Here is a 25,647-nt window from a genome sequence, read left to right on the forward strand (position 1 = left end):
TGCGTCTCTATCCCAGCGCGCCTTGCAGACTCTAGCCGCGGGGCGATTTGCTTAATAAGCAGTGTTACCCTCCATGCGACAAACCTCTCGCGTTTGAGTCCAAGAAACATTTCTTGAGGTTCTGGAGACCAAACTCACGGCCTCATGCCTGCAGTGTGCACTCTAACTGAGCCTCACCCCAAGCCCAAGAAAGCTAATGTGATGTGCATGTCAATAATCCCCTGTCTTCCGAATTGCCACTGGGTTTCCGGCAATAAAATCCGTATGTTTGAGGTGAAGAACACAATCATAAGTATAAATCTGGATGTCGTGGACAGGCCTGATGTCCTTCACCAGCTGCATCAACTCCTTCCGAACCTGGTCAAATTTCATGTGGTTGATCTCAGTCCAGAAACCCCAGAGGATTTCATCAAAGCTCTCCAGAGGGGCAGGGTACTTTGCTTGTTCCAGCGGCAGGCAGCCGGTGTGGCTCAGCAGGTTCTTAAGAGCATTCAGGGGGATTTGGTTCCCACAGAAACTGAAGGTTTTGACCTGGGAACAGTGACCCAGGGCTGGTGAGATGGCATTTAGCAGGGACTCTGTTATCTCACAAAACTCTAAAACCAGGGTCTCAAGGGTGGGTGCCACCTTCTCCAGCAGTACCCGGAAGGGCTCAGGACTCATATATTTCATGGAAAAAGAGCTGAGATCCAGATACTTCAGTTGATCAGTGCTCGGACACATGGACAGATGCTTTAAATCCTTCTCCTTGAGCGGACAACCTCTCAGCGAAAGTGTTTTCAAGGGGGTCTGACTCCTGGAGAGAAAGCAAAGAGTTACTTCTGGTGAATGAAGGCACCAAGTGGATATATTGGGAAATGGTAGAAGAGAACTGGTTAATCTCAAACCCAAGGTTGCCCTGTCCTTCTGATGATGGTGGACCCCCAGGACACTGTGGGTTGCAGAATCTGCTCCTAAACATCACCCAATTTCAGGGTGAGCCTTTCACCACCACTTGAGTGACCAGGTGAGTCCATCATCTCTAAGGCTCCTCCCCTCACTGCCAAGCCCAAGGCCACAGCTCTGGCAACAGGAGGTCAGGGGGAGTCATGTATGAAGAACAAATCCAGGCAAGATGAAGAAAACCAACCGGGGTTATCCACCTGTGAAGCTCACACCCTGTACCCTCCATCCCTCCTCCTCACCCTCAACTCCAGAATCACCACCTGAGGCTCAGAGCAGCCTTCCCAAGGGGGGGAATTGGGGGCGGCTCCTCTGCTCCCTGCTGGAGAGCACAGAGCTTCCCTGTTGCAAGGTGCAGGTGTGGGGGCTTCCCTCCTCCAACGCCATCTCCTCTACCCCATCTCCCACCTCCTTCGCTGGACAGGCCTCCCAGGGAAGGAACCTCACCCACCCTCACTAGCTCCTTTCCCCCCCAGCTGGCTTCCCAGCATGGTGGCACTTCCCAGAACATGCACCACGGTTTAGCCCTCTGCTTCTGTGTGGGTGGTGATGAGACCCTCCTTTAGGACTGAGCAGGGGACCAGACCCGGAGGTCACTCGGTCACTCTCCAGCATCTCCTTCCCTGATATGGCCAGTGGCCGGGGCACAAGCCCTTTTAATGCTCGGTAAGCAAAAATGGCTTTTGCGGCAATGCGCACCCCTCGTGCTTACAGGAGGATTTTGTGCAGCGCTCCTTAGAGGAAGAAGACGTTGGTCACATAGAGCTCGTGGAGTTTTTTCAAATTCCGCAGTTGAAGGCTGAATCTATGGGAAAACCACCTGTTTACCAAGTGGCTGGTGAAGGCCTGTGGGCTCAAGTCGGAGAGATGGAGGACGCGAAGGTTCCTCATCTCGATCAGGCAAAAACAAAAATGTTCCATTATTTCTCGAGTCCAGTGCTGAGCATTCACCTCCAGTTCCTGCACGTAGTACAATGGCAACGTCCTCAGGAATTTAGAGAGTTTCAAGTAGAAACCCCCGATCTGCAGCTTCTCGCAGTATATACGGACCACCCCCTATCTCTCCTCCACCCACTCCCTGAGGCTGCCAAGGAATCTTTGGAAGACTTTGTCCAGATCGAAATCTATGAAGATCTTCAAGTGTGGCTTCGCTGCTCTTTGGCTACATTTCTCTCTTTCCTTTGGAGACATGGCCTCTTGTGAGCAGGCACCCAGTGGGGCTCTGGACCACTCATTGTGGCTGTCCTGATTCACTTCCCGAAAATTGATTGCTTTCAGTTTCCATTTCCTATGGAGAAAATGGGAAGGAGGTTCGAAAAATATACAAAGACTTGCCCGACCTCCAACCTGTGCGTTAGACCCCAGTGAACCCCTTGTTCTGGGTGGCTACTCCTCTGCTCTCCTATGTTTCTCCATGCTCTTTCCCCTTGAATCCAGCCAGGGACCCTTCCTGTGGAGGGGGCAGAGCAGCCTCCTCCCTGGCATCACCTGGTCCACCCTTCACCCTGTCCTGCTTCCCTCAGCTGTCTCTTCCTGGGCCCCCCTCACCTGGGGTAAATGTTCTGGGAAATCAGCAAGTCTAGCCCATTCAGTAGGGTTTTTAAGGCCTTCACATCTCTTGTCTTCAGCAGGTACTCCACAGGCAGACAGGGCAAGGGGCAGGACAGCACCATTTTCTTTACCATCTCCATGTGACCCCCCATTATAGCCTCCTTGTACAACTGCAGGGTAGGCACCCTGGGAAGGTACTCCAGATTGGGGATGGGCAAGGCCTTGTTGCGCAGTATGTTCTGTATCACCAGGTCCTGGAGTGTGGGTATGGTCCTGATGCTCATCCTGTTGAATCTGCAGGGAACAGAGGCACCCTTTCAGGCCAAGCCTGAAAAACCCCTCCTTAACCAGTTGAGGTCCAAATCCTGGTAAGCCACAGCGCTGTGGTGGTGGGGATCAAATCCCCAGTATCCAGTTTCCACCTCTGGTCCTCCCAACTCTAATCCCACTGGTTATTAAGCAGTCTGAAGGCTCACCAGTCCCATTATGGACAGGTGACTCATCCTCACTTTTGAGATCCTGGGGAGTGAACCAAGGGCTGAATGCATGCCAGGCAAGTGCCTTACCACTGATCCCAAACCTAAACCTCATGTAGGACCCCCTTAAAGAGAATAGAAATGACACAGGGCCAATGCCCAGCCTGGTGACACAAGCCTGTAATTCTAGCAACTTGGGACACTGAGGAGGACTACAAGTTCAAGTCCAGCCTCAGCAACTTAACAAGATCCAAGGCCCTCATGAGAGACCAAATCAGAATAAAACATTAAAAGGGCTGGAATGTGGCTAAGTGGTAAACGACCCTTAGTTCAATCCCCATTACCAAAAATATTTTTTTAAAAAATGAGAACCTCAAGTTCAAGGGCAGACTGGGAAACTGAGCAAAACCTTGTCCAAAGCTCAAGATGTGGTTCAGTGGTATCAAGCTTGCCGAGCATGTGAGGCCCTGGGTTCAATTCCCTGTACCACACATACACACACAATACCATATACATATGTGGACATGTACAGATGTAAATCTAGATATAGCTATACCTTAGGGCTGTGCTGAGGGTGGTAGCTCAGTGATATAGGAGGTTACTGAGCCCACATATAGCCTTGGGTTAGATCCCATTGGACCACAAAAATGAAAATCAGAACTTTTTTTGCTGAACTTAGAGGAAGTTTATTTGGGGTTCCTGGTTTCAGAGGTTCATTCCATGGACAGCCAGCTCCATTGCTCAAGAGGCAGAAGAACATGACCGAACAGAGCCTCAGAAAAGCTGATCAGTACAGGGCAGCCTGAAGTAGTGGGCATGGTGCCAAGAAACTTTAACAGGGGTTCACGGGATGCTTTCACTATATCCCTTGTGGCTATTTCCTCCAGCCACACCTCAGCTGCCTAGAGTTTATCACCCAGGATGTAGTCCTATCAAATCTGTTAAATAGATGAATGTACTAATTATGGATCTTATAACCCAATCCTCTCACCCCTTACATTAACACTTGAACCTTTGGGAGAATACATCCTATCCAAACCGTGACACCAAAATCAAGTAATAAAACACTGATATAAAAATGTATACATCACATATATGAGCACATATTCCTTTGTTTTGTGGTCATGGGGTTTGAACCCAGGTCCTCATACTAGGCAAGTCCTCTAACACTGAGCACACCCTCACCCTGTTTTAAGCTCTAAATATAAAATAACTTGTAAAATCACAATACCAAAAATTCCATTAACTGTCATTTAGAAGAGTATAGACTACATATGCAAATTGTCAAGAAAATCAAAATCAAATAGATAGGTCTCACTTAAAAAGTTTGGACTGGGCCAGGCGCAGTGGCACATGCCTGTAATCCCAGCAGCTTGGGAGGCTAAGACAGGAGGATCATGAATGTCAGCCTCAACAATGGTGAGGCACTAAGCAACTCAGTGAGACTCTGTCTAAACAACTTAGTGAGACCCTGTCTCTAAATAAAATACAAAAATAGGGCTGGGAGTGTGGCTCAAATGGTTGAGTGCCCCTGAGTTCAATCCCTGGTGCCCAAAAAAGAAAAAAAAATTGTTGGGTGCAGTGGTGCATGCTGGTAATCCCAGCAATTTAGGAGGATGAGGCAGGAGCATCAAAAGTTTAAGGCCAGCCTTAGCAATTTAGGGAGATTCTAGGCAACTTACTGAGGCCCTGTGTCCAAAAAAAAAAAAAAAAACATGTAAAAGGTGCTGGAGATATAACTCATTTGTTAAGCAGCCATGAGTTCAATCCCCAGTCCAAAAAAAGTCAAGTTGCAGGTCAGCCACAGAACCTTAGCAAGATGTTGACCAACTTAGGTAGACCCTGATTTAAAAAAAAAAAAAAAAAAACAGGTCTGTGGAGATGAGGCTCAGTGGTAAAGCATCCTTGGGTTCAATCCCTAAAGAAGCAGCAGAGGCAGCAGTGGCAACCTGGGATGCAGTCACCAGTCACCAGAGCAGACTGGCTGTGGGTAGACAGGGTGGCACATCCTTAGGGAGGGCTGTCACTTACCCTATCTGCACGTCTGGATGGAATGATATGGCTCTCCAAGTGTCAACAGATTCAGGCAGTGACTCTTGGTCCAGGATTCTCTGGAACCTTCTCTGGCTGGTCTGAAGCTTTTATTCCTCCTCTCCAAACCCCTCCCTTCTAATTGGAAGCTCATATCTGACTAGATTATTGAATCTCATCCAATTAAACCTGGTTGGATTTTCAGCTTATTGATTGGTTTTAGCAGATCTCCAGGCAGGAAGGGGAAGGGATTCTGGGTGGGGTGCAGATCGTCTCATGGATTTCTTTCACAGAGTTTCATTCACAGGGTCACCATCAGTTCTGAGCATGAGACACCAATGGACTTAATCTGATGTTGGACAGAGAAACACCTGAAAGCTCTTTGTTCAGGGTTCCATGGCCACACTAACATTGTGAACATGTTCTAGAGTTAAAATCTCTTATGTGTGATGGCTCACTTCTTTAATCCCATCTACTATGCCAGCAGCCCCAGAGGCTGAAAGAGGTCAATCCCTAAAGCGAGGAGCTCCAGGCTAGCCTGGTCAGCAGGGTGAGAACCCATCTCAAAATCAAAAATGCTTTATGAAACCGGGTGTGGCATCACACACCTCTAATCCCAGTAGCTCCGGAGGCTGAGGCAGGAGGATTGCAAGTTCAAGGCTGACCTCAGCAATTTAGCAAGGCCCTGAGCAACTCAACAAGACCCTGTATCAAAATAAAATACAAAAAGTGGCTCAGTAGAAAAGAAATTGGAAAAGAGTTGCTAGAGACACAAGAGAGACTCCTAAAACCTCTTGCTACCCTTGAGGACAAGGAGGGAGAATCAGTCTTTTGTTCCCGTACAAGGTAAAGGATGTTTCAGGGGGATCGGCTCAGCAAACTGGTTGAGAATACTTTCACCAAATATGAGCTGGGATTTGAGACCACAGAGAAGATTTGACTACCAGCCCTGGGAAGGCCACTTTTCCATATCTGAAGCCACTGATGGTGGAAGCTGTGGGTACCTCTCAGGATGTTGGGGAGCAAGAAATGTAGGTCAAAGTGTGGGTCCCTCTCATCATGGCAGCCACCACCTGGAGCCTTTCAGTGTCAGAGTTCTTCCTACAGAGGCATTTCCCAGGCAATGCTGAGCCCCACACAGTGCCAGAGTTCTTTATCCTAGAAAAGCAAAGTCTAAGGAACAATGACATTTTAAAGAGTGTTAGATAATAGTGAGGCATGGTGGTACAGGTCTGTAGTCCAAGAAACTGGGGAGGCTGAGGCAGGGGGATTGCAAGTTTGAGCCTGCCTCAGCACTTGAATTTAGTAAGACCATCAGCAGCATATCAAGTCCCTGTTTAAAAATAAAAAGGACTGGGGAAGCCAGGCACAGTGGTGCACACCTATGATTTCAGCGGCTCAGGTGGCTGAGACAGGAGTATCTTGAGTTCAAAGCCAGCCTCAGCAATGGTGAGGCACTTAGCAATCACTGGAACCATATCTCTAAATAAGATACAAAAATAGGGCTGGGGATGTGGCTCAGTCGTTGAGTGCCCCTGATTTCAATCCATGGAACCCCCGCCAAAAAAAAAAAAAAGACTGGGGATGAAGTTCAGTGGTCAAGGGCCCCTGGTTTAAATTCTCGGTATAAATAAAAGCATGTCAGATAAGAGTTATATGATGTGTTATATGATAATAGTTATATGGCTATTTTGGACTATTTTATGCTCTAGGCTCTAACAGACTAGACTGAAAATCAAAATGCAGTAACCCATATTAACACTCAAATAGAAATTAAGTTGATATATGACCTTTGTAAAAATCAGAAGAGAAAGAAGGCAAAACCTGAATTCCCAAACAGGCCTGTGTCAATGGCACGAAAGTTTTAATCATTATGTCTTTTTGTGCAATCAAAAATTCAACAATAGGAGCCAGGCATAGTGGCACATGTGTGTAATCCTAGCAGCTTAGGAGGCTGAGGCAAGAGGATAGAAAGTTCAAAGCCAGCCTCAGCCATTTAGAGAGGCCCTAAGCAACTCAGTGAGACCCTGCCTTAAAAATAAAAAAATAAAAAGGGCTGGGGATGTGGCTCAGTGATTAAGTGCCCCTGAGTTCAATTCCCAGTACAAAAAAAAATCAATAACAGGGAAAGGGAAGAGCTCAGTGGAACAGTGTTTGCCTAGTGCATGTAAAACCTTGGGCTCAATCCCTGGTACAAAAAAAAAAAAAAATTCTAGCAAAAATACTATCTTTTTTTTTTTTCTTAATGTATCCTGGGGATTGAACCCAGGGGTGCTTTACCAATGAGCCATGTTCCCAGTTCTTTTTCTTTTTATTTTTTTTTAATTTTGAGACATGGTCTCAGAACATTGCTTAGGGTCTTGCTAAATTTCTGGGGCTGGCCTTGAACCTATGATCCTCCTGCCTCAGTCCCCTAAGAAGCTGGGATTATAGGTGTGTGATACCATGCCCGGCTTTGTCTCATAAGTTTTGACAAAAATCATGAAGTATTTTGTGCTGTGGGTATAGCTCAGTGATAGAGCATGTGCTTTGCAAGTGTGCTGTCCTGGTTTTGATCCCCCGTACCTCCCCCAAAGCCACATAACTTTATGATATATTCTGTGATAGAATTCTGTGGATTGTGAGGGCTACTCTTAAAAACTGATGACCACTGCTGTGTTGCCCAAACTCAGAGAGCAGCAGCCCTCTGGTCCTCCACACTCATTTTGGAAACACAGCTTCCTGGGAACATTTAGTTTCCTACTTCATTACTGTACAGATTTCCTTCCTTCCTTCCTTCCTTCCTTCCTTCCTTCCTTCCTTCCTTCCTTCCTTCCTTCTTCTTGTTTGTTTGTTTGTTTGTTTTTATTTTTGGTACTAGGGATTGAATCCACCTATTGCAGGGCAGAAACTGAAGAATATGGATAAATAAATCAGTGTGTGTGTGTGTGTGTGTGTGTGTGTGTGTGTGTGTGTGTGTGTTTTATTAGAGTTTAATCCAGGGATGCTCTACCATTGAGCTACATTCATAGCCCTTTTATTTTTTTTTATTTTGAAACAGAGTCTAACTTGCCCAGGCTGGCCTCAAACCTGCCATCCTCCTGCCTAAGCCTCCCAAGTCACTAGGATTATAGGTATGTGCCACTGTGCCTGACCAACAAACTACTCTTTTTACCATATCTACCTCACTCAGAAATATTTAATGTTTATTATAACTAGATTAACTTGTTTCATGAAGCCCTATCAGATGGAAGAAAACTAAGTCCAGTATTTAAATTGTTTCACTTGATTCTAGATGTAAAGATACTTAAAATTAAAAAGAATTTCTGAAAACTCAGTCTGTTTAGAATCACACACACAAAAAAATGGAGCACATGTGTATGCACACATTTAAATAATTCAATTATTATTAAGTTTAATTTGTTTTGAGATAGGGGCCTCACAATGTTGCTCATGCTGGCAGTGTTCTTGGAATCCTTCTGCTTAGCCATGGGGGAGCAGTTGGAATTATAGGACTGGGCTACCATGCCTGACTTCAGTTTAATATTCTTCCTTCCTTCTTTCCTTCCTTACTTCCTTCCTTCCTTTCATTCTTTTTTGTTGTTTGTTTGTTTTGTTTTTATTTTTGGTACTGGGGATTGAATCCACAGGTGCTGTACCACTGAGATACATCCCCAGCCCTTTGTTTGTTTTTTGTTTGTTTGTTTTCTTTTGAGACAGGGTTTTCCTAAATTGCTGACTTTGAATTTGCAATTCTCCTGCCTCAGTCTCCCAATTTGCTGGGATTAGAGATGTGCACCACTGCATCTGTCTCTATTTGAAAATATGGGAAGGACACAAAGTAGCCACATTAATTATATAATTATAAAGAGTGCAACAGGGGTTCACTTGATGCTTTGACTATATATAGCCCATGGGGCGTTGAAACGTGTATATATATATATATATATATATATATATATATATATATTTTTTTTTTTTTTATTTTTCCCTAAACTTCTCCCTGATCTTCTTCTTCCTGATCTCTCCTCCTTAATCTCCTTTTCTCTGAATCACCTCTATCCCCTACCCCTTTCCTGTGAATACGTGAAATCACAGCAATACACCTTCTTTTTCTTTTTTCTCAAGACCTTGTCTTTGTTATTAGATTGGTGTCCAGGATGAGGACTGTGACAGGGGGATATCAAGTTTGAGGCCAGCCTGGGCAATGTAGGGAGACCCTGTCTCCAAACAATTTTGTTTTTAAAGCCTGGGGATAGAGAGCTCAATGGTGGAGCACTCCTGGATTGAATCTCCAGCACTGTAACTAAATAAACAGAAAATAATAAAACACAATTAGAAAACCTCCATTGCTTTAAGAAAAGCAGAAGTATGAAAACCCTTACACCTTTAATTCCCTTTAACTACAGGAAAAAGAGGTGTCTAGGGCATGGGAGTATGAGACTTCATCTTTTAATCCCTAAAAAAGTGACTTGAAGTAGTCTGGGGTTAACCAATCTGTGATTTTTCTCTTGCTCCACTTCCCCGGCCCCTCCTTACAGGGAAAATAACTTTGAAACTCTCAGTCTACTTCAAGCTCTCCTCTTGCTGCCTTTGGGGGTTTTTGTGGTACTGTTTTTTGTGGAACCTAGGGGTGCTCTACCTCTGAGCTATATCCCCAACCCTTTTTAATTTTACTTGAGAAAAGCTCTCACTAAGTTGCCAAGGCTGGCATTGAGTGTGTGATCCTCCTGCCTCAGTCTCCGAAGTGGCCGGGACTACAGGGAGGTGTGCACCATCAGGCCCAGTTATTTTGCAGTGAGCAACTCCTCTACCATAGAGCTACATCCCCACCCAATATGGGTATTTTATTTTATTCTAATTAACACTCTTTTCTTGTTTCAAAAAAGAAACATTACTAAAGCCATAATGTTAAATATTAAAATCTAATGCATTTACAAGATGAAAGTTTATTTGACTAAAAAGCAATCCATGAACTGGGGAACTCCATATTGAAAGATATTTTCTGGCCAGGTGCAATGGCACACACTCATAATCCCAGCAATTGGGGAAGTTGAGCAGGAGGATCACAGCCTGGGCAATTTAGCAAAGCCCTAAGCAATGTAGTGAGAGCCTGTCTCAAAATAAAATAAAAAGGGCTGGGAAGGTGGCTGAGCAGTCAAGCCCCCTAGGTTCAATCCATAATACCACAAAAGAAAAAAAATATCCAAAATAAATATAATTTATATATTTAAAAAAAATGACACGATTTAACCAACTAATAAATCAATGGTGGAGGCCTGCTTATCTGATCAAAACCTTGTGTTTGTTCTTCAAGGTGTTTAAATTTGGGGTGATGCCAGGCATGGTGGCACACGCCTGTTATCACAGAGACAGGAGAGGCTGAGGCAAGAAGATCACAAGTCCTGGGGAAGCCTCAGCAACTTAACGAGGCCCTCAGCAACTTAGCAAGACCCTGTCTTAAAATAAAAAATAAAAGCTGAGCATGGTGGCACACACCTGTAATCCCAGCGGCTCAGGAGGCTGAGGCAGGAGGATCGTGGGTTCAAAGCCATCTTTGGCAACAGCAAAGATACTGTTGCGATAAGCAAGTCAGTGAGACCCTGTCTCTAAATAAAATACAAAACAGGGCTGGGAATGTGGCTCAGTTGTTGAGTGCCCCTGAGTTCAATTCCTGGTACAAAAAAAAAAAAGAAAAAAGAAGAAGAAAGAAAGAAAATTGAGGGTGGTAGTGCTTTGTTAACAGGAAAACATCACTTTTCATCAATTAGGGTACAAGTTTCTTTCTGTTGAATAGAATAAAATAAAGAAAGCAAGAACTACTATTGAGCCCAAGTTACTCAACACAGATCACACTGCTGGAAGAGAATCCAGAGTATTATTAAAATGCTCAGGGGACCTGGGTGGAGTCCAGGAACTATGGGTCACAATTTATGGCCTGAGTGAACTACATAAAACACCTGGGTGCTCCAGTCGGCCTCTGGGGCTGGCATCCACTTTACTACCAGTTCTGGGAATCTCTAGTGCACCCCAGTCCCCAGGCAACCCGTGTGGACCTTCACAGTGCCAGCCCACATTGTCCACCAGAGGTGTATCCACAGCTGTGTCCTGCCAGGTGGCACAGAGCTCTTGCTGCATGTTCCTTTTAAGCATTTATTTTCCTCTGAAGAGCCGCAACCTCTGCTGCTCCTGCTGTTTTCTCCTGGATCTGCCTTTTTTTGTTTGTTTGTACATACTTAACCTGAGTCTAGTCATAAAAAAAATATCAGTCAATTGTACCTTGAGGTACAGACTCTCATAATCCCAGCAGACTCTCTAAATAAGCTAATGTTATGAACAATTTTTGAAAATAATGAGGGAATCCCTAGTTCATTTATTTATTATTTTTTATTCTATTTTGTCATACACAATGGCAGTCATTTCATATTACACATATAGAGTGCAATTTTTCAAGACACTGATTGTACACAGAGTATTTTCACACCATTCCTGTATTATACATGTACTTGGGGTAATGGTGTCTGACTCATTCCACCATCATTCCTACCCCCTGGACCCCTCCCTCCCCTCCCTCCCCTTCCCAGCCTGCTTTTGAAGACCAATGTCTTTCCACAGTGGACTCGACTTCACACACAGGGTGCCATGTCCCCAGATGCTGAGATCATGGTGGCTTCCCCTGTGCAGCTCATCTAGATCTCCCTCACAGGTTTTGCCCTAGTTAGGGGAGATTGAAGACTTTGGATGAGAACATTCTGGAAGCAGGTCAAGCAGGAGGCATGCTCAGGTACATTGAATATGAAACATTTTAGCAAAAAGAAAGAAAGAAAGAAAAAAACCCTCCCCAACCAGTGGTACTGGCTCTAAGTAATAAAACAGTGAGAAAGGTCTATGATAATTGCTCCCGAGAGTCTCAAGCCTTCTCTCAGATATTCAATTCTGTTTGAGCTTTTAAAAACAACTTCATAAAATACAGTATAAGAACAAATTGGTTTCATCTTTGTTTGGTTCTGATTTGTTGTTTGCACTACCGGGGACTGAACCCCAGGGTGTTCTAACACCGAGTCACATCCCCAGCTCTTCTCAGTTTTTATTTTGAGACAAGAGATCTCACTGAGTTGCCCAAACTGGCCTGTTCTTTTTTTGCAGGGGTGGGGCTACTGAGGATTAAACTCAGGGACACACAGCCACTGAGCCCCATACCCAGCCCTATTTTGTATTTTATTTAGAGACAGGGTCTCACTGAGTTGCTAGTGCCTCACTTTTGTTGAGGCTGGCTTTGAACTTGTGATCCTCCTGCCATAGCCTCTGTAGCTGGGATTATAGGCATTCACCACCAAGACCCACAAAAACCATTGTTTATTTATTTATTTATTTTTGGTACCAGAGTTTGAACCCAGAGCTGCTTTACCACTGAGCTACATCCCTAGCCCTTTTATTTATTTATTTTTTTAATTTTGAGACAGGGTCTCACTAAGTTGCTCAGAGCCTTGAAAAATTACTGAGGTAAGGATGATCTTTTTTTGTGATCTTCCTGCCTCAGCCTCCCAATTGATGGGATTATAGGCATAAGACACAGCACCTGGCAAAAACTGTTTTTAATATATATTATATGATAGTAACTACTTTTTAAAACTTTATGATAACTAGATTCATTTATTTACTTACTTATGGTACTGGCATTTGCAATCAGGCTTTTTTAGTTTGGCTCTGCTTCCCCACCCCCCACCCATTTTTCTTCTTTTATTTTAATTGACTTTTGAAAAATAAATGACAGTAGAATGCATTACAATTCTTATTACACATATATAGCACATTTTTTTTCATATCTCTGGTTGTATATAGATTATGTTCATGCCAATTTGTGTCTTTATATATGTACTTTGGATAATGAAGTCCATCTCATTCCACCATCCTTGCTAATCCCCTGCCCCTTCCCTTCCCCTCCTGACCCTCTGCCCTATCTAGAGTTCATCTATTCCTCCCAAGCTCCCCCTCCCTGCCCCACTATAAGTCAGTCACCTTATATCAGAGAAAATATTAGAATGGCATTTGTTTTGGGGGGATTGGCTAACTTCACATAGCATTATCTTCTCCAATGCCATCCATTTACCTGCAAATGCCATAATTTTATTCTCTTTTATTGTTGAGTAAAATTTCATTGTGTACATAGGCCACTTCTTTTTTTTTCTTCATTCCTGCTCCAATGCTGAGGCCCAGAGCCCTTTGCAGGGTCACAGCCCTGGTGATTTCTGTGGAAAGCAGCTGTTTAAGAGTCCTCAAACACTCTCTGAAATGCAGTATTCCAACTAGGTGAGATCTGGATCATGGACCGACACAGAATTCTGCCTTCCTCTAGCCTGCCATCTTCGTTCTCCCCACCCTTTTTAAATTCTGGTGATGGAACCCAGTGATGCTTTAACACTTAACTACCTCCCCAGTTCTTTCTTTTATTTTGATACAAGTTCTGGCCAAATTGCTAAGGGCCATGAAAAATTGGTGAGGTCAGCCTTGAATTTGCAGTCCTCCTTCGTCAGCCTCCAACGTGGCCAGTGTTATAGGTATCTGCCACCACACTTGGCTCTGGCACTTTTTTTTCCCTAAGCCACAGAGAGAGGTTTATTTGGTAAAGTAGATACAAATTCTAGGGACAGTGGTGCAAACTCAAGGAATATGCCTTTGGGGTTAAAGCAAGGAATACTCGCTCAAGGCAGAGTGCAGGCTATCTCCAGAGGAGAGAAAATCTCTGGAACTAGTTTTATTTATCACTGAAGAAGAAAGCTGGGTTCAAGCATTAAATATTTCACTTGTGTTAGTTCTGGGGAAAGTGGTGAGTTAGGGGGCTTTACAGATTCCAGAAGAACCTTCAGATTCACATTTGGATTTCTTGCTGGGAGCCTGCCAGCATTGAGATAAGCCTGGGTGTCCCAGTGCAGGTTTCTGGTGTTAGCAGAACCTCTTAAGTTAAGTTGACATTTTTTTTCTGACTTTGAGGTCTGGGTAAATTTGCCTCCGACAGCCAGGCAAGGTGGCTCACCCCTGTAACCCCAGCAACTCAGAGAAGCTGCCAGGAGATCACAAATCCAGGCTAGCCTCAGCAGCTTAGTGAGACCCTGTCTCAGAAGAAAAAAAGAAAAGATAAAAAGGTCAGAGATGTAGCTTGGTGACAGAGAACTCCTGAGTTCAATCCTTCATACAGGGGGAAAAAGGAAGGAAGGAAGGAAATGAGGGAGAGAGGGAGGGAGAGAGAGAAGGAAGAAAGAAAGAAAAAGAGGGTGAGGAAAAGAAAAGAGAAAAAAGAGGAAAAAAGAAAGAAATGGAGGGTATGTGAGGAGGAAGGAAGGAAGGAAGGAAGGAAGGAAGGAAGGGGAAGAAAGAAATTGCCTCTGGCAGTATATGGACCAATACCAAACAAGATTGGTTAGGGTTGAAAATCCATCAGGAATGCAAGATTGGTTTAACATTTGGAATAAACCTGGAATGCAAATCTCCTTTCGTATTTGAATAACAATTTTATTGATTAACCATATCAATGGAATAAAGCAAAAAAAATCATCTCAATTGACACAGGGAAAAATATTTGTCTGCCAGGTATGATGGTGCATACCTGTTAACCCCAGCTACAGGAGACTGAGGCAGGAGGACCACAGGTTCAAAATCAGCCTCAGCCACTTAGTGAGACCCTGTCTCAAAATAAAACATAAAAAGGGCTGGGGACATGGCTCAGTGGTTACCTGCCCCTGGGTTAAATCCCAAATATCCTCCCACCCCACAAAAAATATATGGGAGATTCAGAGAGAGAGAAGGGAATGCTAAGAAGGTCCCCTAGGCAGGAATGAATTGGTGGCTGGGTGGGGTGAGGTGTGGAGAGCCAGAAAGGTTTTTCTTTCTTATTATTTTCTTTCTTGTTTTCAATGGAAAATTGTTTCTAAATTGGCAAAAATGATCTATGAGAGAAGATGAAACAAGAATAAAGAGAGAGAGAGAGAGAGAGAGAGAGAGCTAAAAACAGGGAGAAGACATTGAGAAGCTAAGAGGTACCCATGCTTGGAAACAGGATGAAGGGCAAAGCCAGGGAAGGTGTCTGCATTACTGGACTTTCTACAGGGAGAATGTGGTTGTGCATTATGTGGGGAAAGAACATACAAAAACCGAGTGAAGGTTGCCCACATGGGCCCCTTAGGATTGCTGGACTTTCATACACACACACACACACACACACATGTGCACACACATACACACACACACACTCACACATGCACATACGTAGTGATCACAGCCTCAGGTTCCATGCTCAGCTCCAAGGGATATGGACACACAACTTCTGCCCTTCAAGGGGCAGCTCCATCTATCAGGTGAGATTGTCCAGTAAACAATTGGAAAACATCCTTAGCCCATGATCCAGCCCTACAGCTCCAGGTATTCACCACATAAGTGAAGCTGCCCCAGGGGTCGGGTGGGGACCCCAGCTGCTCTGTTCAGTGGCACAAGATGTCCTGCAGTTTGGGAATGGAAACACACACAGTGGTCCACACAGCTGGGAAAAGATGCAGGGGACCTGGAGTGCAGTCACCAAGGATGGAGGCCAACAAAGGGTGGTGTACTGTAGACATTCTTGAAGACAGAAAACCAGGGGCACATGATAAATCCCAGTGGTTGCCAGGTTTGGGTGGGAGAGAGGGCTGAACAGGTGTAGCACCAAGGGACTGTAAGCTGTGAATTATTCTGCATGACTCTATAATGGTGGATACAATGTCGTTGGGCATTTCTAACCCCAGAAGTGTAGACTCTAGAACCAGAGTCAACTACGGACTTTGCATAACACTGATGTGTCATAGTAGAGGTGTAATGCCAGATTCGAGGAACCCCAATAGACCTCCAGGAGCTGAATCCGACACAGTCACACAAGAGTCTTTATTGCAAGCTCGAGCCTGGACTCACAACCATTTCCAATGCAGCTTTCCCAAGGAATGAGTTCTGGTCCTTTGTTCAGTGAGATTTTATAAGTTTTGGGTGATACTCTATGTGTTACAACATCACACAGCAAATCGTCACACACAGTGGGAAAATCAAACAACTCTTAACTCTTAACTCTTAACACTGGCAGGAACAAGTTGGGTAGGGGTGATTGGTTAGTTCAAGAGGGGGATTCCTTTGAACTGATTGGTTTAATCCATGAGGGGTGTATGTGCTAAACTACATGGTTTCCCAACATGTTATCAACCACCAAGACTACTGGGGGGTCATCTGGCATTCCAGGTATTTTCCCTCTCTCATGCTGATTTGTGGTTGCTAGGGGGTTGCTATGGGTCCTCACCTAGCCTAACTGAGTCAGGTACACCTGGTGCTGCAGATCTCTCCTGTTACTTGCAAACAAACAACTTAGCAGGGTAGGTATGTGCTTAGGAGTGCTCAATGGGCTTTTCCAAGGAGAAGGGTCATGCCCCCTCCCTCTGGACAGGCCTTGGAGGTAGAAGCTGTTTTCAAAAATGGAGTCACATCAGTTTCTCAGAGGCATGAATTGTAGCATACATACCATTCTGGTGTGAGATGCTGGTCCTGGGGGAGGTTGGGTAGGCAGAGGGATTTGGGAACTTCTGCTCAGTTTTGATGTGGTTTTAAAACTACTCTAAAACAAAACAAACAAACAAACAAAATCCAGTCTATGTTAAAAAAAGGGGGGGTAGGGTTCCAGATCTAATGTTGATTTCTCCTTCTGTTTACCAGGGAATCCTTGCTTCCCCAAATGCCGAAGTATAATGGCAGAGAGGCACATCCAGGCAAGGGTAGAGGGGATAGTGGAAGGTGATGAGCCCAGCCTAATTCCATCTTAAGTTGGGAGCCATCTTGTCACAAAGACATGAAAAGGTAATTTCTGTTTTACTATAAATTACTGTGATTTCTAAATTTGCTTGGAATGCCTGCCCGTGCCTGGAACTCACTCATGCCTGGCTTTCCTGACCAGGTAACAACCCTCTCTGAAACCTTAGTGGTGCCTCATAAATTTTGGTGTTGGGATCTAAATTTACTCCCTAACTTGAAATGTTGAGCCATGTAGATCATTAACCTACTACTTTCCTTTGTATTATGCTTGTGAAAATCCTGTAATCTGTAAGTTTCCAAGACCATCCCCCACCTTTTGCGATGTTTTGTGCTATAAAACCTTGTTTCTAGAGAGCTGGGGGACTGTCCTCTAACCCACGGGTTTCAGGAGAGACAGTGCCAGCTGGCCAGAATACAAGCTTGCTTTAATTTGATTTAAAATTGGAGTTGGGGGTCTTCTTTGTCTCAGCCTCCCGAGTTGCTGGGATGACAGGCATGAGCCACTATGCCCAGCTAATATTTTACTATTCTGAATGCTTATTTAAAGAAATAAATCTCACTCATTTATGTCTAAGATTATTTTTTTAAGTCTTGTTTGCTTTGAGAGAGCAAATCAAGTTAGACAATTATTTTAAATATCCTATTGTAGTATTTGGAAGTACTTGTTATGGTTTGGATCTAGAAATGTTCCCCTAAAAGCTCACATTTTGAAAAAAAAAGTGATCCCCAGTGCTGCAAGGTCAGAGGTGGGGCTAAGGCAGTGATTAGGGCTGTAATGCCTCATTGTTTAATCTACTGGATGGGCTAACAATTTGAGGAGGTACTGAGCTGTAACTGTAAGAGGGAGGGTGTGCCTGGAGCAGCTGGCCCATGGGGCATTGTGTCTTGTTGCTGACCTCTTTCTTGCTTCCTCTGATTTCTGGTTTCCAGGAGCTGAGCAGCTCTGCTCAACTAGGCCTTTGGGCCATGTTGTTCTGCCTCACTCAGGGGCCAGAACAGTGGAGCTGGCTAACCCTGGCTGAGGCTCTCCACCTGTGAGCCAAAAGAAATCTTCTGCCTTTTTTCTTTCCTGGTACTAAAGATTGAACCAGGGGTTCCTCTACCATTGAGCTACTCCCCAGTCCATTTTTATTTTATTTTTAAAATTTTGAGACAGGATTTCACTAAGGTTCCAAGCTGGCCTGGAACTTGTGATCCTCCTGCCTCAACCTCCTGGGTTTACACGTGAGCACTTTCATGCCCATTTATTTTTTATATTTTTTTTTGGTCGTTCCAGGGATTCAACTCAAGGGCACTCAGCCACCCAGTCACATCCACAGCCCTATTTTGTATTTTAGAGACAGCGTCTCACTGAGTTGCTTAGTGCCTCACTTTTACTGAGGCTGGCTTTGAAGTAGTGATCCTCCTGTCTTAGCCTCCTGAACCACTGGGATTACAGGCGTGTGCCACCCTGCCCAGCTCTGTTTTAAGTTCTTTATGTCAGGTATTTTGGTTACAATACCAAAAGCTAACCCAGTACTAAATTTCTCTTACAGTTTTGAAATCAATTAATATTAACATTATTTAAAAAATCACAGCACAAATATTTATATGCAAACATCATTTTACAGTACTGGGTTTTGAAAAATACCACTCAAAAATAGTCAATGGTAGTTATGCTTATAAAAACTCATGCCATGAGTTCTGAGCTACCAGCAGGTGGCGTGTGAAATCTATTACTTGGAAAAGTTTATCTTGAGATCACTGCAGGTAAACAGTCTTGGGCTCCTCAAATCCATCCTCTTCTGGCTGCTGAATGCTAATTTTCCTTAAAACTTTATTTTTTTATTCATTTTTGGTATTGGGGACTGAACCCAAGGATGGTTAATCACTGAGCCACATCCTTAGCCCTCTGTATTTTTTATTTTGAGACAAGGTCTTGATAAATTGGTTAGGGCCTCATTGAATTGCTGAGGCTGGACCTGAATTTTGAATCCTCCTGCCTCAGCTTCCTGAGCTGCTGGGATTACAGTCATGTGTCACCATGCCCAGTCCATTTATTCATCTTTCATTCATTTTTGTGGTCCAGGGGAATGAACCCAGAGGCTCTCTACTACTGATCTATATCCCCAGCCCTTTTATTTTTATTTTTAAACAAACTTTTGGTACTAGGAATGAAACCCAGGGGTGCTCTACCACTGAGCCATATCCCTAGCCTTCAATTTTTCTTCAGACAGGTTCTCACTAAGTTTCTGAGGGCCTGACTAACTTGCTGAGCTGTGAATGTGGCTCAGGGGTAGTGTGTTTACCTAGTGGGCAGGAAGCCCGAGTCCTATTCCCCACCCCAGGAAGGGGGGAATCCTTCACCTCAGTCTTTTCCCAGCTACCCTGAAGCCAGGGTTCTGTGTCCTCTACATTTGCAGCTACATGCTAAGTTTCATTTCTAAGTGCCCAGAGGAAAGCTTTTCCTATGCACCCGACTGGGAAGGCACACAGTAGCGGCACAGCTGCTTCTTGACAGGTACCTGGGCCATGAAACATCCAGTTCCACCAGGTTAAAAGGTACCGGTCTGCCCAGTAAGCACAGGAGAGGGTACATGCCTAATGTCCCTCAGTATCCCCATCAGCTTAACACAAAGCTGGACAAACCTCCAACGTGGAGAGTAGGACACTGATTCGTCTCCAGAGGGGCAGTGCACAGGCTCTAGGCTTAACTGGCTCAGCCTGGCAGAGTGCAGCAGGTGGTTCTCCAGGACTGATGTGGGGAGGCACCATAGAAGCTGAACATGGTGAGCTGGGAGCATCAGTTCAGGGAAGGAGGGTGGCATGGAGCTGCGAGTCCATGACCTCACAGTCCTGTGATTCCAGGGTCTGCAGAGTAGCTACAACTTTCTGTAGAATTTGGAGGGGCATGGGACTTAAACTGGATGTTTTTTGGAGGAAGGGGGACTGGGAATTGAACCCAGGGGTGTTCTAACACAGACCTACATCCACAGTCCACTTCCCTTTTTATTTTGAGACAGGCTCTTCCCAAGTTGCTGAGGATCTAAGTCACTGGGGCTGGTTTGGAACTTTTGATCCTCCTGCCTCAGCCTCCTGAGCCACTAGGATTAGAGGTGTTCACTACCACACCTGGATTTAAATTTTGATGCCATCAAGATCCATGTGCTTCAGCTGACTGATACCCAGGCACAGGGACATATGCTTCAACTCTGATTCCAAGTACAGGGAGTTAGTAATTGAGAGGGTCTGGTGGGAAGGGTTGCCTAAGGAGACACCAGACCGTTAGTTCTGAGGAGCGATGTCAAGGTGGGAGAAAACAAATTGGCCCAAGCCCAAGGTCACCCTGACCCTCCGATGATGGTCAACACCCAGGATTCTGCCTGTTGCAGAATCTGTTCATTTACATCACCCATTTCAGGGTGAGCCTTACACCAGGTTGGTCCACCATCTGCAAGGCCTCCATCCCTGCTCCTCACCCTCAACTCCCAATGACCACCTGAGGCTCAGAGCAGCCTTCCCCAGGGGGGCATTGGAGGTGGCTCCTCTGCTCCCTGCTGGAGAGCACAGAGCTTCCCTGTTGCAAGGTGCAGGTGTGGGGGCTTCCCTCCTCCAGCGCCTTCCCCTCCACCCCGCTGCTCACCACCTTTGCTAGACAGGCCTCCCAGGGAAGGAACCTCATACCCACCTCACTAGCTCCTCTCCCCACCACCTGGCTTCCCAGCAGCGTTCCACTTCCCAGACCACAAACCCCTGTTTAGCCCTCTACTTCTGTGTTTGTGGTGATGAGTCCATCCTTCCGGACTGAACAGGGGACCAGACTCTGAGGTCACTCGGTCACTCTCCAGCATCTCCTTCTCTGACATCGCCAGTGGCCGGGGTACAGCAACTGCAATTTATTTGTTTATTTATGGTGCTGGGGATGGAACCCAGGGGTGCACTACCACTGAGTCACATTCCAAGCCCTTTTTATTTTTTGATGCAGGGTCTCCCTAAATTGTTGCAGCTGGCCTTGAACTTATGATCCTCTTGCCTCAGCCTCCTGAGTTGCTGGGATTTTAGTTCTGTGCCATTGTGTTGAGCAGCTCAGGCAACTGACCCTAACTCAAAATAAAATTATTAAAAGGACTGAGGTTGTATTTCAGTGTTAGAGAGCCTCAGGTTTCTATCTCAAGTACTGAAAAATACTTTTAGAGAGAAAGTATAAAAGCTGGGTTACAATATCAGAGGATTTGAATCTTAGAGATGGAAAGGAAACCTCTTAATTATCTCAGTTCTGGGTTTAGGGAGACCTGGGATGTCTTTTCTTCTTCAGGTAAGAGGGAAATTTCCTGCATAATCAGAGCATAACCTAAGCAATAGACTTCTTCTTTCTTTCTCTTTTTTTGTGGGGGGTACCAGGATTTCACTCAGGGGTACTCAACCACTGAGCCACATTCCCAGCCTTATTTTGTATTTTATTTAGAGACAGGGTCTCACTGAGTTGCTTAGCGCCTCACATTTTGCTGAGACTGGCTTTGAACCTGCAATCCCTCTGCCTCAGCCTCCTGAGCTGCTGGGATTACAGGCATTTGCCACCATTCCAGGCAGTAATAGACTTCTTCTGCAGAGAACTCAAGTTTATCCAAGGAGGTCTTATGGCTCTCATTCGCCACCTGCTGTTAAAGGTGAAGAAAAACTATTTTAGAATCCTGTGCCATAGGAGACCATAAAACAAATCATTTGCGAATTGAGTGAGAGGCATTTCTAGGACATTGTATGGTTGAGAGGTCTTGGCATGATGCCAGAGAGGGGTGATGTAGGGTTTCAGGGCACACTTGTAGATTCCCAGTCTGGGTTTATTGCTGATTTTTCAGAAGGCAACCATGTTGGCTCTGCTTATCACCTGGGTACCAGAGACAGCAGAGTGAAGGTGTCTGCTGTGAACCATTTGGAGTCTGCAGGCCCATTAGATGACAGGTGCTTGGGTTTGGAATTGCAGGAAATCTTGCTTTTATAATTTTATCTATTGCACCTAACTCTTGGGTACATGTCCAACCTTGCTTTAGGTTTCTTGACTGATTGGATGTTAAATTTTACAAGGATTTGTAAGTCGTATTCTATGAAGTTCTCGACAATAGTAGGGCACCCTTGGGTTCAATCCCCAACACACACACACACACACACACACACACACACAGACTCAGACTATTTTCCCCTGAACCTCAGCCCTTGTGGATACAGCTGTGGTCCACTATGAACTGAGTAATTCAGATGGAAGTCTCCTATTATCCCCAGATAAACTCCTTTGGAGAGCAGGTTAGTGTTCTCACTTCTGTGGGCAATCACAGGTGCATAACCCCAGTGAACAGCAACATGCATCGGAAGGAATGGCACTCAGAGAGAAGTAAAGAATGGAGGGTATACTCAGAATGGCCCTGCATTATTGTGATGCCATGAGGTCGGCTCCAGTGTCACTGATCAGCACTGGTCAGCCACTGGGTCAGTTTCCTGACCTTTAAGCTGAAAACCTTGGAGGACAGCAGAGGCTCTGCCGCAAGTTCCCCAAGTCGCTCGTTTGCAACCATCCATGCAGGTGTAATGCCCTGTGTACCTCTCAGCACAAATCTACTTCCAGAAATTCAGATTCCTGTTTCTGACTCCTAAGGCACATGTCCCCATCGGTCCCAAGTCTCCCATCTCCCGATGGGAACCAAGCCCCTGTGACCCAGGCCTCCTGCATCAGCTTTTCTGTTCCCATTTGTGTTAAGTAGTGCCCTGGCATCCTGTTTCTAGTTCCCCTTGGAGAGACACTCGTGTCTTACCTTTATTTTGAAGTGCACAGGAGAACTTTTCTGATATATGCATCCCACTAGGCAGGCAGCCAACAGCAATACAGACTGGAGTGCAGTTTATAGATAAACCAGTTGCCACATCTATGGCAGGGTTTAGTATAGAAAAGGACATCCGTTGGCTCTCTCACATCCCTCATATCCCCATCAGCTCATCTATGAGTTGGAAAAGTCTCCCTGGGTGGATGGCACCCTGGGCATCGTAACTCTCCAGAGGGGCAGGGTACCTCTCTAGATTCAACCGGGTCATCCTGGAAGTGTGAAGGAGCAGGTTGCTCAGGACCAACATGGAGATGTCATTCCCATTGAAGCTCAAGACCCTGAGCTGGGAGCAGCACCTGAGGACAGGTAGGATGGCCTGGAGCTGGGAGTGTGTGATCCCACAGTTCTGCAAGTTTAGGTTCTCAAGGGTGGCTGCAGCATTCTCTAGCAGAATTATAAGGGGCGCAGGACTGAAATTTGTCAATTTGCTGTCCCACAGCATCAGGTGTGTTAGCTGATCAAGGTTTGGAGACCCAGACAGATCATTCCAGTCTGGATCTGAGAGCTGGCAGTTGGTTATTGAGAGGGTCTCCAGAGGGGTCTTCAGGAGTGTAAGCAAAGATCAAGCACTTAGTTCTGAGGAGTGATGTCAAGGTGGGAGAAGACAAATTGGCCCAAGCCCAAGGTCACTCTGACCTTCAGATGATGGTCTCCACCCAGGACTCTGCCTGCTGCAGAATCTGCTCGTTCATGTCACCCTGTTTCATGCTGAGCCTTTCACCCCCACTTGAGTGACCAGGTGGGTCCATCATCTCTAAGGCGCCCCTCCTCACTACCAAGCAGAAAGCCACAGCTGTAGCCAGATGGGGTCAGTGTGAGACATGCACAAATAACAAACCCAGGCAAGATGGAGCAACACAAACTGGGGTTGCCTTCCTGCAGGGCTCACACCCTGTACCCTCCACCCCTGCTCCTCACCCTCAAGTCCAGAATCACCACCCAGAGCTCAGAGCAGCCTTCCCCAGGGGGACATTGGAGGCAGCTCCTCTGCTCCATGCTGGAGAGCACAGAGCTTCCCTGTTGAAAGGTGAAGGTGTATGGGCTTCCCTCCTCCAGCGCCCTGTCCTCTATCCTGCTTCTCACCACCTTCGCTGGACAGGCATCCCAGGGAAGGAACCTTACCTCCACTCACTAGCTCCTCTCCCCCCCACCTGACTCCTCAGCAGAGTTCTGCTCCCCAGACCACGGACCCCTGTTTAGGACTCTGTTTCTCTGTGGGTTTTATGTGAGACCTGGCTTCAGGACAGAGTAGAAACAAACACTTCATTGACTTTCTAACATCTCCATCAATGTTAAGTCACCATGGCTGGCACACAGCAGGTGCCTACTGAAGTTTCATGTAACAAAGAGTTTTCTCTGATCTCCTAGGAAAGTTCCCTCTGCTTCCTCACCTGAGCACCTGGCACAGACGGCCATCTAGGAGAAAGAAACCATCCAGGTACAGCCTCTGGAGGCTGTCCATCTTGGCAAACTGTGAGGTAATATCATCCATCAACTGATCTTTCTCCTCCTGGGAAGCATAGGCAGACACATAGACAGGGGAGAAAAAGAGCTTCCTCATGTTGCTCATCTGGCCCCAATAGGTAGCAAAAGTAGAAAAAGTAGATAGTCTCCAGGAACACTGCACATCCGCTTGCTGGATAAAGTCCAGATCCAATCTCTCCAAGATCCTCTTGATGCTATAAATGGGCAAAGAGCACATCTGCAGCTTCTTACAGCACAGCTGTAAGACCCTTCCTCTCATCCACCCACTGAAAGAGGAAGGAGAGGAATGCATTCAGGGGTCTTTGCTGAAAGCACAGGTTTACTAACACCTTCAAGGGCAGAGTGGGCCCTGTGTCTAGAGAGGCTATCACTGTTTGCCTCTCCTTCATGACTCCTGGTGACCAGGCATCGACCACAGCTCCAGACCACATTCTCCAGAAGTTCCCATGAACCTTCCACACATCCATCACCTGGAGTTTCCACCTCCTGCAGGGATGACAGCAGAGTCTCAGCCCTGAGGCTCCTTCCTTCACCTCTCAGCTGCTGCCCCATGCTCCACCTCTTCCTTCTGTCTCACTTTTTTCTACCCCTTGCCCCTCCAATCCAGCCTGGTGCCCCCACCTGTACCAGCTGAGGGAGGGGCAGGCACAACCTCCTTCAGGGGTCAAGGCAGCTGCCACAAGCACCCTCCACATCTGGAAGCCCCTCCCAAGTTGGGCTCAGCATGGCCAAGGCCTCTCCAACCCTCCTTGCTGGCAGCACAGGAATGCTGTTGGGCACACTTCAGCACCTACTCTCCCTGCCCACAGCCATCACTTCCCTGGCCACCCAGGGAATTCCCTTCCAGGGTCCCCCTCACCTGGGGCGATCCTGCTGGGCAGCCAGCATATCCAGCCCATCCAGTGCCACTCGGATCATATCCAGCTCTGTCTTCCTCATCGGGGACCCCAAGGGCAGGCAGGTGAAGGGCCAGGCCTGCACCATTTTCTTCAGGACCTCAGTGTGTCCCCCGCTGAAGGCCTCCATGAAGAGTGGTGGGAAGAGCTGTATGGGCAGGTCCTCCAGAGCTAGGATGGCCCTGGACTTGTCCTTCAGGAGGCTGCGCCCTGCCCACTTCTGGAGCATTTGTGGGGCCTGCTGCTCATCCTCTGGAGTCTGCATGGAAAGGATCCTGGGGGAATGCCCCGCCCAAACACATCATTCACAGCCAAGCTCCACAGCTCTATCTTATACCCATGCAGAGGAAACAACTCAGCTGTAGTGGCTGCTTTGGCAATCGATTGATCCAATTTCACTCACTGGGTGTCAATCCAGGCCTGGTGGTTCAGGCCTATAACCCCATGGTTTGGGAGACTGAGGCAGGAGGATCACAAATTCCAGGCCAGCCTAGAACTTAGTGAGACCATGTATCAAAATGAAAAATAAAATAGGGTTGGGGATGTAGCTCAGTAGTAGAGTGTCCCTGAGTTCAATCCCTAGCTTCAGTAAATAAATAACTAAAGTGGGTGTCA

General features: G+C 46.0%; 1 protein-coding gene across 1 annotated transcript; it reads right to left on the bottom strand.

The window, feature by feature from the left end:
* Nucleotides 1-210: 210 nt before the first annotated feature.
* LOC124081782 (PRAME family member 5-like) lies at nucleotides 211-25,297 on the bottom strand. The gene is made up of 5 exons (XM_046428135.2): nucleotides 24,996-25,297; nucleotides 24,279-24,402; nucleotides 24,043-24,161; nucleotides 2,491-2,787; nucleotides 211-796 (listed from the first exon to the last, which is right to left on the bottom strand). Exons 1-5 carry the CDS (start codon nucleotides 25,295-25,297, stop codon nucleotides 211-213), a joined length of 1,428 nt encoding a protein of 475 aa, XP_046284091.2.
* Nucleotides 25,298-25,647: the final 350 nt, after the last annotated feature.

The sequence above is a fragment of the Marmota monax genome, unplaced genomic scaffold, assembly GCF_021218885.2.
Source record: "Marmota monax isolate L192 unplaced genomic scaffold, Marmota_monax_Labrador192_F-V1.1 WCK01_AAM20220418_F8-fsc01316, whole genome shotgun sequence".
NCBI lineage: Eukaryota > Metazoa > Chordata > Mammalia > Rodentia > Sciuridae > Marmota > Marmota monax.